This window comes from Musca domestica, unplaced genomic scaffold, assembly GCF_030504385.1.
Source record: "Musca domestica strain aabys unplaced genomic scaffold, Musca_domestica.polishedcontigs.V.1.1 4, whole genome shotgun sequence".
Classification (NCBI taxonomy): domain Eukaryota; kingdom Metazoa; phylum Arthropoda; class Insecta; order Diptera; family Muscidae; genus Musca; species Musca domestica.
The window spans coordinates 12,894,319-12,907,528 of NW_026712328.1; the positions used below are offsets into that span (position 1 = coordinate 12,894,319).

At 36.4% G+C, this 13,210-nt stretch overlaps 1 protein-coding gene across 2 annotated transcripts; it reads left to right on the forward strand.

Annotated features, from left to right (window-relative positions):
* Window positions 1-343: 343 nt before the first annotated feature.
* Window positions 344-11,692, forward strand: LOC101900097 (cleavage and polyadenylation specificity factor 73). Of its 2 annotated transcripts, none has more exons than XM_005185552.4 (7): window positions 344-504; window positions 562-625; window positions 713-810; window positions 868-1,897; window positions 10,270-10,531; window positions 11,007-11,452; window positions 11,529-11,692. In XM_005185552.4, the coding sequence occupies exons 1-7, from the start codon at window positions 440-442 to the stop codon at window positions 11,616-11,618; spliced, it is 2,055 nt and encodes a 684-aa protein (XP_005185609.1). In that variant the 5' UTR covers window positions 344-439; the 3' UTR covers window positions 11,619-11,692. The 2 variants fall into 2 exon arrangements, with proteins under 2 accessions (XP_005185609.1, XP_019893054.1); XM_020037495.2 differs by having other exon boundaries at window positions 429-504; window positions 717-810.
* The last annotated feature ends 1,518 nt before the right edge of the window (window positions 11,693-13,210 follow it).

Below are 13,210 nucleotides of genomic sequence, written 5' to 3' on the forward strand. Positions count from 1 at the left end.
GTTTTGTTTATATTTTAAGACATATTACTCTGACACTTGCATTACGTACAAAAACACTTGCTGTTACCTGTGCTATTCTAACATGAACTTACTACAATAAATTACAGAGAAAATCTTATAGTTCGTTTAGATACAAACCTTATCCCGGTTAAACTTGATAATTGATTAATCACAATAAATTTTACTATGGAAAACATTCAGTGGTTAGTCAAATATCACTTTAACCCGGATAAAGATTCGGTACGTAACCGCGCTATTACTGCAAACGAAATCTGACACAGCTATTGTGAGAGTATTCGTCAGAAAAATCGATAGCGACAGTGAAACTCGACTAGTTTACTAAAAGTTGTTGAATCGATAAATCGAAACGGTGGAGCAGGAGACTTGGATTCAGTATTGCAATTGGTTAGCAAGAAAAACATACCCATATTTAAATACAATGTCTCAAAGGAATGATGGACATGTTCCGGCAGAGGAAAGTGATTTGTTGCTAATAAAGCCACTGTAAGTGGGGTATGTTTTTTATTTGCTATTGTCAATAATATTAAATTTGGTTTCTAGTGGTGCTGGACAGGAAGTAGGCCGGTCCTGCATAATGTTGGAATTTAAAGGAAAAAAGATTATGGTAAGAAATTTATTTTAATAGAGACAAGACTGGTTGTAATGATAGTGGCTTTAATGATGTGCTTGTGCTAATTACATTTTTCTTCAGTTAGATTGTGGAATTCATCCTGGATTGTCAGGAATGGACGCCCTACCTTATGTGGATTTGATTGAAGCCGATGAAGTAGATTTGTTATTTATATCTCAGTAAGAACATCCTCATGCATATTCAGAAGAAACACTATTTTTAAAATGATTTTCTAGTTTTCATTTAGATCATTGTGGAGCGCTTCCTTGGTTTTTGATGAAAACCAGTTTCCGAGGACGTTGTTTCATGACCCATGCAACAAAGGCGATATATAGATGGATGTTGTCGGATTATATTAAGATTAGTAATATTTCCACCGAACAAATGCTTTATACAGAAGCTGACTTAGAAGCTTCCATGGAAAAGATAGAAACCATAAATTTTCACGAAGAACGCGATGTTATGGGTGTTCGATTCTGTGCTTATAATGCTGGCCATGTGCTTGGCGCTGCAATGTTTATGATAGAAATAGCAGGCGTAAAGATTCTATACACTGGCGATTTTTCCCGGCAGGAAGATCGCCATTTAATGGCAGCAGAAATACCAAACATGAAACCGGATGTCTTAATAACAGAATCCACTTACGGCACGCACATTCATGAGAAAAGAGAAGACAGAGAAAATCGCTTTACTTCTTTGGTGCAGAAAATTGTCACTCAGGGTGGCAGATGTTTAATCCCAGTATTTGCATTGGGAAGAGCTCAGGAACTTTTGTTGATATTAGACGAGTACTGGTCACAGAACCCCGAACTTCATGATATACCTATTTACTACGCATCTTCGCTTGCTAAGAAATGTATGGCTGTGTATCAGACCTACATCAATGCTATGAACGACAAAATTCGACGACAGATTGCCGTGAATAACCCCTTTGTATTTCGTCACATATCAAACCTTAAGGGCATTGATCATTTCGACGATATTGGACCATGCGTAGTAATGGCATCTCCTGGCATGATGCAGAGTGGTCTATCTAGAGAATTATTTGAAAATTGGTGCACGGATCCGAAAAACGGCGTAATAATCGCTGGCTACTGTGTAGAGGGAACTTTGGCAAAAACCATTCTTTCGGAACCTGAGGAGATAACGACATTGTCAGGACAAAAACTACCCTTAAATATGTCAGTCGATTATATTTCCTTTTCGGCGCACACGGATTACCAACAAACCAGTGAATTTATACGCCTTTTAAAACCGCAGCATGTGGTAAGTTTCTTAAAAAATATATTCACCAGAGCGGCCCAACGCAATGTGTCACATTGAGAAATTAACTTGCAAGACAATAAGTGTGTCTCCATACTCGTTATGTTATAATAATTATAGTACAATAAGGAAGTAGACCAGCTTTGTAAGACTAGTGAAATATATCCCAGTGGTTATGCCCACTTTCTGTCACAATTATTCAAAACTAGATGCAACAAGTTATTCTCAGTTTTGTATGTATCTACTCAGTTTTGAAAAGTATTAAAAGTTCGAAAGATAAATGGAATACCTGGATCTTTTTCAAAAACATGATCCTAAATGTCTAATATTTCAATGGTTAATATGGTTAATATTACTAGTGTGCATCCCGCCATGTACGCTTCCTTCTAGAAAAAATGAAAGTTTTTTGTTTTTATTTTCAAACATAAATACATACACAAAATTGAAAGAGGTCGGGCACTCTCAAAAAAAAATGTAACCAGCTGGTAGCTTTACCTTACATTTTTGATTGTACCATGGTAATAATTATTATCTATATATAAAAGAAAGTTGTTTTAGTTACTACGATTATAACTCAAGAACCGCTGGTCTGATTTTAGCTATTCAGACAATTTCGGAATTGTCCCTTGGCAAAAAGGGATAAAATCCTAAAGATTAGAAATTTTTTATTTTGACTTTTGAAATGCACTATAGTTGGTATGTTCCAGAACGTGCAATAATCTACTATTTTTGCAATTTTCCCCGATATCATAAAGGGAAAATCGGTTATCGTAGTAGAAACTTTTACATTCTTGCAGTTCTGGAATAGACTAAGTAATGCCATGGTAGAATCAAAGAAGGTAAAGTCATTTCAACAAGCATTCAGAGTGGTTAAAGGTATTACGTAGTCGGCTCCATCCATGATTAGCCTAACATGTGTCCCATAAAGTAAGTATTTTTAACGAAGATCGGCCTTTTTATCTTTATTAAAACAACATAATTTTTTTCGAGAGAAACCCATACTTCCTGTGACTTGGATTCCAGAAGGTTCCCAAATTGCAGTCTTTTCCTCATTATTTCTAAACTTTGATTCTAGTAGCCTGTTTTGACATGAGGAGAAGATTTCAAGTCTCATTCGAGGGCCGGCTACTTAAAAAGAATGTCAAATTTTAAAAACCAATAGCACATATTGCGTGCATAGATTGATATATATTGATTAATTTTTTCAAAATAAATTCTAATATTTGCACCAAGAACAGATGGAACGGACCACTCCTGATAGTACCTTCCCACGGGTCAAAAGTTTGAATAACAATCACGTCCATAAAAGGCAAGGCACACCTTAAAATTGCCATCAATACAGGATCTAGTGTGGAAATGGAATATATCGGTCCTTCTGATTTCTCCCTCCCTAAAATATGGAGAGAGAGTTGTCTTCGAATTTCACATATCCCAATGTTTCTGCCAACACGAGATTTGGCATGGTCACTTCTTCTCTTCTCTTCATAAACCTCACAAAATGTTATATAATAATTCTATTCTTTTCAAACTTTGCTCATTCCAGTACGTCCGCACACTCAAAATCTGATGTAAAGATTAAATTCAAAATTTAAGTTTTTATTTTGAATTTAAATTTATGTTTTTCAAAATCAGCATGATTTTACCTTCTTAATTCTACCATGCGTAATGCTTTATTTTGCATGATTTTTTATTTTATTTTAACTTATTATTTTCGAAAGAACATTTGTAGTGTTTTTTCTTTTTGAAAAGGGTACTATAAAGCGACGTTATTTATAGATTTTAAGTATTTATTGGGTAGAGGATCAGAAAGAATAAGAAAATATCAACATTTTATCGTGTGCGAACGTTTTTTTTCTATTTGAAACTGGAGAACGGAAATTGCGGGTGGGTTACATTGAAGTGCATTACTTAATTGTGTGGTGGCGAAACTAAACAGATGATGTTGAAATAAATTAACGCGGTCACACAAAAATTAAAGGATAATTACTATTTTAAAATCGCTAAAAAATCACAAAGAAGAACTCATTGCAAAAATTCTCAAATCGAGAAAATTTGTTCAATGGAATCGAATTTCAAACTGATAGCCCATTTTATTGGCAAACTTCGTAAGCAGCTTTAAACATTTACCGTAAAAAACCCGCGAACAAGTTCAAGAATTTATTTATTTTCAAGTCAAGTATATTACATACATATATTATTTTTATACCCTCCACCATTCTTTGTAGGGTATATTAGCTTTGTCATTCCGTTTGTAACTCCTCGAAATATTCATAATAGACCCTACAAAGTATATATATTCTGGATCAGTGTAAAATTCTAAGCCGGCCTAGCGACGTCCATCTGTCTGTTGTAATCACGCTATCTATAAAATAATAAAATAAAATAAATAAAATAATAAATTTAGCATACATGCATAATTTACCAGAAGGTAGGTTAAGTTCGTTAATGGACCATGTTGGTCCACGTTTTCGTATAGCCCCCATATGCCTCCCGATATCCGGTATTTTCATGATTTTAGCGACATTATTCACCGGAATCTTTTCAAATTTTGTATTTGAAGTTCGTAATGTTTACTACCATGGTATATGGTACTACAGGTTCGGCCCGGCACAGTACGATATTAAATTTTGAACTTTCAGATTAGAATTAACATCTAACCTTCCAACCGCAGGACCTATTTCGTGCTTCAGCTGGAAGATACGATAGCAATCAAACAAACAAAAATGGCTGACACAGCTGTGTGGGGCTCATATCAAAACGTGGACCTACTTTTTTATATGGCAATAATCCGTCCTATAAGAATTCAAAATTCGAAATTCATTTGAGACTTCATTCAGTGAAATACCGATATAAACAGGGACTGCTATATGTGGACTATAAAATTAAAAATGTAGTAAGAAAAGGATTCATATCCTCCGAGAAGTATTTCGAAACCTTTAAGAAAGATACTTAAATCGCAGGTACCACTGTGTGCGATACCGAGAAAATATATTGTGCAACAGTTAATCTGTGATTTAGGAAATTTTAAGTGGATAGTATTCGGTTAGTAGATCAGAATACTTCGCAACGTTAACGATAGAATTTTAAATTTGATACAGTCCAATGGGATACGTCATGGTAGAATCAAGGAGGTAGAGTCATGCAATCATATGTGTACAATTTTTTCAAAAAATATTTATTTGACAATATCTCATTGTCAAAATTTGTATTTATAAATCAATTGTACATACACAAATCAAAGATGGGAACCTGTTTTTATGTAGGGAAATTTGACAAGGTAAATTACAGAAAATGCAGAGATGGGAATGTTTATTTGAAAAGACTGTCAAGATGGTTTTTATTTAAAAATAAAAGTAATTCTGGGAATAAATACAAAGTTTAAAAATGTAATATGCTCTACGCTCCTTAGATGCGTCCGCTCTCGGTCAATGCTCAACGACGACTGACTCATAAACTCATTTTGATAGTTGACAATTCGGCCTCTCCTGACTCTTCGTCCCTCCTGGGCGAACCATCATCAGACTCATCTTTATCTTCGATTTCGAGACTTGGATCACCATAGCACCAGGGCTTCATATGATCGGTCGACATAACACCACAATATTTCCTTTGCTTCAAACTTAAATCCGGCAGATCCTCTACCAGATAACGATCGTTTCCGATAATTTTCGTGACGATGTATGGTCCTTTATACCGCGCATCCGACTTATGTGATTCTCCTGTAGGCTGCGGTACCGTGTCTATCACCACCAAATCGCCTTCCTTGTACTGAGTTGGCTTGGAATGACGGCTGTCAAATCTTGCTTTCCATTTTTCCTTTTGCTTCTGGATGTTAGCAACAGCCTGCTGTTGAATTACCCTAACATCGAAATTCTCTCTTTCTTCATCACCAACCGCCTGGATAATTCTATTGTAACTGACATCTCTGAGACTAAAGTTGAATATTAAGTCATTTGGACTGAACTTTGTAGTCGCATTCAGCTGCGAGTTAATACTCCACTGTATCGTCGTTGTCTCAGTGTCCCATTCTTTTGTATCACCTACTAGACATTTCAACGCATTCAAAACTGTCTGGTTGATCCGCTCGGCTTGGCCATTGGCTCTTGGTGTTCGGACTGCTGTTTGTACATGTTGTATTCCGTTGTATTCCACAAACTGTTGGAATTCTTTAGACGTGAACGCCGTTCCCTTATCCGATACAATTCTTCGTGGCTGTCCGAAAATCGACATAACTTCTCGCAGCACTGTTATAACCGGGGCAGTCTTTGTATTCCTGGTTGGCTTTATAATGGTGTACTTACTGAACGAACAGACAATCAAGAATACATATTGATTTCCTTTCTTACTTTTTGGGAAGGGACCCATGTGGTCGATGTTGATACTTCTGAATGGAATTGGTAGGACTTCCTCAATATGTAGTTCACCCTCTGCCTTGCCTCCTTTTACCTTGTTGTAGCAGCATTCCGGACATGACTGAATGTATGATTTTACATAACGTCTCATTCTCGGGAACCAGAAATCACGTTGAAGCCTTTGGAGAGTTTTCTCTTCACCGAAGTGTCCCAAATCATCATGACAAGCCTTAGTTATTCGCCACCGGACTCTTTCTGGAATCACCATACGTTTCATATTGTTGACTTTGCGAAATAGCCTCCCATTTTCTATTACATAGTCCGCTTTGATCTGCTTAATTTCATTTGCCTCGTTTTGCAAATTACCATTGAGAACTTCAAAGATGTGTTTCAGCTTCTTATCCGACATTTGCAGTTGATAGACCCAGTCGTTAATGTTCGTTGTGAGTGCCAGAACATTTTCCGCTACTGTTCGGGATTGACTTGATGGTAACGTTGGACTTCTGCTCATCCCATCCACGTGAGTCATCTTGGCACCTGAGCGATGAGTAATGGTAAAATCAAACTCCTGCAATTTAAACCACCATCTAGCTATACGAGGGGGTAATGGAGACGTCGCCTTTGTTGTTGCTATGGAATTGCAATCTGTGACAATATTGAAGCACTTTCCAAGGTCTTCAAGGGTTTCAGCAAAACAGTCCTTGAATGACGACAGTATTTGGTCTAATTTTTCCTTTTGATGCTCATCCAGACTTTCTCCGACATTAAATGTACTTGGCATTGTTGACCTCACCTTCAAGACACCATGCTCAATTGTAAGTTTTGTTTGCTTCTTACACAATACATCTCTTCCTAAGAGAACGTCATATCGCATCAAGTCATTCGGCACTACATAAATGGTAGTCATTAAACTCTCCTCGTCGATGACAACGTTAGCCTCAAACATTTCCACCACTTCAACAATAGATCCACCAAAACCTTTCATTCTTTTTGACGTTACTTCCATATCGCAACCCTCTGGAACTACAGCTTTCCGCATTAAGGTAAAGTCGCTTCCAGTGTCCACAAAACCTTCATATGTCTTACCATTGACCGTAACATCTTTCATAACCGGTGGGCAGTAATCCTTAGACTCTTCTGTCATTGCTGCCACAGTTGTACCTTTACCTTTGCATTGCGATGCATCGTGACCAATCTTTGCACATTTACTACACTTCGGCTTCTTCAATGGTTGTGGGCAACTAGTTGAGATGTGCCCAAACCTGTTACAATTGAAACATTTTACTCCCTTGGTTGGCGCTCCACCTGAGACACTTGCGGTTTTGTCATCCTCGTCATTCTTTGTTTGCTTCCTTGCATACGTTTGTATGGTCAAATTCTCCAACGACCTTAATAATTCACTACATGTCTGCGGGTTCATAGCTAAAAGTGTTCTTGTTAAGCTGCTATCATTGAGACCATTTATGATGTACGACAGTATTGATGCCTCATCTACGCTTCCTCTTTTCCCTATGGCCAACATTGCGTAATAATATTCCACCAAAGACTCATTCGAGTTTCGTTTCCTAGCTATAAGTTCACGATGAATGTCAGCAACACTTACTCGACTTGGGAAATCCTTTAAAAATTGTTGTCTGAACTCTTTCCATGTTTCAACCACTGGTAAAGCATCTATCCACATTTTAGCAACACCACTCATTTTATGATGAACTGCAAACAAAGTTGTTTCATCTGACCATCCATGAAGCCTTTGCAACGTTTCAACCTTGTCAATGAATTGGACTGATGTAACATTTCCTTTAATTGGATCGAAGTCTGGTATCATTACTATGTAATCCTTTAAACAACCAGATGTTCCGGAACCAGATTGTCTTGATATTACTTCAGCTGGAACTTGCTGTTCTGTATCCCTTGAATTTAACCCTGCATTTGACGTAATAGCCCTTTCTGTTGAAAGTGTTGTTAACTGTTGCACACTTCTTGCTAGAGTCAACATTATATCCTTTAGCTCTCGCATTTGACTTGTTAGAGAATCATCACCCGTCTCAGCTTCATCAAATCCATGGAAATCCTCCTGTGACTCTGAATCTTCAACTTCCACTTCGTCATTTCCATTGCAAGCCATGAGTCTAGCAATTTTCTCGGACTTATTTCCTGTTCGTGGTAAGCTTCTTGCCAGTAATAATTTGTCTAGCTCCGCAACCTTTAACGAACTTATTTTCACCTTCATACTTTTCCTTGTGAATTTTCCTTTTTAATTCGTTACTTCAGCAAATCTAGAACTATTCCTTTTTTTTTTAGAAGCCGCACGCCCTAAAAATATACGTTAACTTTTCCCTTTTTAAACTTCTTCTTCGGGGTTCCCCTCTTTATGTCTTGCTTTCAATCTCCTTGATGTACTATCGTTGTCCTACTCACTCACACTTTTGAGTATACCTTTGTACATTCTCCTTTGATTGATGCTTTCTCCTTTGCTCTCTTTGAGCACGTTACACACTCTCACTAAACTCACTCGAACTTTTGAGTTTAGGTGCCTTTGCGTGGTTTCTCCTTTGGTCGTCGTTGTTGCTTTGCATTGAGCTCTTCACTACTACATCACTTTGACGCCTTAGTTTCTCAGCTCTTTGAGTATTTTTCTGCAATTCTTATCCAAAATGATGAAATTCCTTGTAGATTTCTGTTCTTATCCCACTTCTGATTCTGTCAAGATGGTTTTTATTTAAAAATAAAAGTAATTCTGGGAATAAATACAAAGTTTAAAAATGTAATATGCTCTACGCTCCTTAGATGCGTCCGCTCTCGGTCAATGCTCAACGACGACTGACTCATAAACTCATTTTGATAGTTGACAAGACTAACTTCTTAATTTCAGTTACGTGTAGAATTTGTAACCCCCAAGAGAATATTGGTTGGGAACGTTGATTTGGGATGGACATCTATATGAAATAAATTGTGAAAACATGAACAAATTACAAATATAAGAAAGTAGCACGGGACCGAATATTTGTTGAATCGTCATTGAATTGTACTATGATGAAAAATATGGACTTTATTTGGTCTCCAACTTACAATTTAAATGGCAAATGAAATTAATTCCCATCATACGGTAATGGGTGTAAAATAGTAATTATATATGACTATTCTGAAATCATTCTGCCCTCAATTATGAGGTGGATAAAACTATTTTTACTTATTTAAGTCACGCGAGTTTTTTTTTTTTCAGTTTGACTTGCTATGTTGTTCTGCTATATTTTTGATTTGGCCTCTATTTGTCATCTTGGATTATAAGGGGTAGAAGAAAGCTTTCAATGTAGGTCTATGTTTCAGAGTAGCGCCCATATAAAGATACCTTCTGATTTTACCTATTTCGACGGTATTGATCGTATTTTCCAATCGATTTGGCTTAAACTGTATATTAAGCCTACTCTGGGGATAGAGAACCATCTTACAGAAAATTTTCAACATAGGTACATATTTTGGTATGGCCTCATAAAACAGTACCTCCCAGGTCCACTGATCTATGTGAACAGTTGATATACATTTTTTAATAAATATTCTATATAATTAAGGTTTCTAACTCTCAAATCAAAGCCTATGTCTTAAAAATAGGATCAAGTCTTTTATAACACTTTAAATGGACCGTACGCGATCATTTTTGACTAATTGTCTTTTCTCAAAGGATTTTATCAATCATTCCGTACTTATCATTAAAGCATGATTAAAATTCACTACAAAATTTTACAGCCACCCTTCGACAAGACACTTTCTAAAACAACGGAAGTGCTCAAATTTGGCATTGCTAAAAGCTTAAATTATTGTGAAAGCTATACAAATGAAATTATGGGCATTATCCTGATAATGTAGGTTCTTTATATAATTATATAGAATTTATACCATATTTTTCCAATATTTAAATTTAATTTTAATTTAATATTTAAATTTGTGACTATATGTAAAATTTATGCATATGATTCGATAACGTTCTCATGTGCAATACACTAATTTATGTCTCCCGTATTTCAGGTATTAGTGCACGGAGAGCAGAATGAAATGTCCCGACTTAAGATGGCCTTGCAACGAGAATATGAAGCAGATCCAAATAATGATATCAAGTTTTACAATCCTCGTAATACTCACTCTGTAGAATTATATTTTCGTGGAGAAAAAACAGCAAAAGTTATGGGTACATTAGCTGCATCTAAACCAGAAGTCGGAAATAAATTGTCAGGTGTATTGGTTAAGCGTGATTTCAAATATCATCTGCTCTCTGCTTCGGATTTATCAAGTAAGTTGTCCCCATGATATAATAACAAAGGGCAGAGTCAAGTTACATCCTAAGTTTTCTTTGTGCGCTTCTATTCTGTCAAAATATATACACAATTTGTGTATTATCTTGAATAATGAAGGAAAGCAAATGAAATTCAAATTCAGTTGCAACAAAAATTCATTATTTCGACGATAACGGACAATATATATTTATTGATTTTGGGAAAATAATCTAGTCCTTTTATCTTGGAATATAATCAAAATTTCATTCGTGTTTTGTAAGTTTTTCCCAATATACAAAGTTTGTGGAAAATTTGAAATATAAACAGAACAAAAGTCTAGTTCCGAGTTACATATATTCCAGTTTATTTTAAGTTGTCCCTTACACATTTCTAAATAAAACAGAAAAACACAGCTTCTCTCTGTATAATGAGGGTTTTATTATTTAACCAGATCATTGATCAAACAAATACTATTATTATGTTAATTTGCAGAATATACAGACATGAGTATGTCTGTCGTGACACAGCGTCAATCCATACCGTGGAATAGCTCATTGAGTACATTGCAATTACTGTTGGATCGTATTGGTGGAGCTGGTACGGTCCAGGTGTTGGAGGAGGACAAACGAATTCGAGCATTCGCATGTATAGAACTCACCGTAGATGCAAAAATTATTGTTATGGAGTGGCAAGCTACCCCCGTAAATGACATGTTTGCTGATTCCGTTCTTGCTTGCATTATGCAGACTGAAATGGGAGGTACCAATATAAAGGGCACAACTGGCCAATCAAAATCAGACCGCACACATTTTAAAGAATGTCTTTTAGAAACATTACAAGACACATTTGGCGAAAACTGTATTCCCAAAATGTTCAAAGGTGATATTCTAGTAGTAAGCGTCTCTGATAGACATGTGGAGGTTAATTTGGAAACATTGGTACGTATATGCGAATATATTCATGTATGAAGTTCTCTAAAAATAAAATATTTTTTTGCTATTATCATTATTGCAGGCTGTCACAACTACTGATGATGAGAATCTACGCCAAATTATAAGTACTACTGTTCAAAAGTTATATCAGGCTCTAGTATCCACTACGTAATAACAAAAATATATAGATTGTTTTAAGGGAGAAACTCTCATAAAATTATTTTTTTAATTAAATGGAAAATCTGATTTTGGCTGTATTTATCATTTTCTTCAATTTATGAGTAAATCGACGTAAAACGAAACATATTCGACTATCCTCATCGCATGGACCAGACGTGATTTGATAATGTGTTTGTACTGGTAATTCCATTTTATTTTATTGAGTCTTTGTACTGGTAAGACAAAATAATTTTGTTTTTCGTCTTATCATGAAATTTACACTCATTCTTTCTGAAAGTTTTTCTTGTTTTAACCTGCGAAGTGTGAGAATCTTATCCTTACGGGTGTACCAGATCAAAGCTTAAATCGTGACTTCGGCGTGGAAATACAACGCTGTTGTCAGAAATTTGGTACCCTCAATTCTGTTCTAATATGTCCTAATTATAGGACATATCCACAAATTTGTGTATTGATTGGATAGATTTTGCACATTTGAGGCATACAATTATTGAACATACCACGGCTAAGGATTTATGGGGGAACTACGTCGAAATCTGATCCGGTCTTGATAGGTTTTTGAGAGACTCGTTTTTTAGCCACAATCATTAACTCATAAAATATTTTAATCGCTTGAACCATAAATGTGACCGTTATATCGATTATATATTATATTATATCTGGCCTCATACAAATTACTATGGAAATAAATATCGCTAAGAATCACGCTAAGAATTCAATTGCCATTAAAATTTAATTTTTAAGATTTTTGGATCAAATGGAAAAAATATAACAGAGGGCTGCCAAGAGACAATTGTCGCACAAAAAAGTGCAACATTGGAACCGATTTAAGTAAACTCTGGGTAACGGTTAAGTCACTCTCTAACCCTGGGAAAAAGGATGATAGGACTGCATCACATTTAACGACGAAACGACAATTGGTGATGTTTGCGAATGTCATCCAAAACGCTTAGTCATCCAAAGCGTTGGGCCTAGACGGAATATCAAGGGTAATGTTGAAGCAATTGGATACACCGGGAGTTAAATATCTAACAAAAATCCTTAACCTGTCGTTAGTCACCCACATAGTTCCTGAAGCCTGGAAAATGGGCAGGGTGCTCCCGCTACTGAAGCCAGGCAAGGATGCCAGCAAAGGCGAATCATACAGGCCAATTTCGCTTTTGTCGCCAGTAGCAAAGACTCTCGAGGCTTTACTCCTCCCCAGTGTCAGAGGAAGTTATTCAGTTGATCAGACATGGTTTCCGTCAACTACATGGTACCACCACATGCCATATCCACACATATCAGTTGATGACTCAATCAGAACAGGCCGTGCCATAGAACAGTAGTAGTGGCTCTTGATCTATCAAAGGCCTTGCCGAGCTGTCCGACGACGGCCAAGTTTGAACGTTGGATAGTCAATTATATGTGTGGAAGCCAGTCGTACGTGGAATTTCGTAATAAGAAGTCCAAGCCCAGTAGAGTGAAACCAGAAGTTTCCCAACGTGGGCTGATATCTCCTAAACTGTTTAACCTCTACATTTTCGGAATTCCGTGCCCCACAGACGGCATCGAGATCGTAGCATATGCGGATGACTGTACGATCAT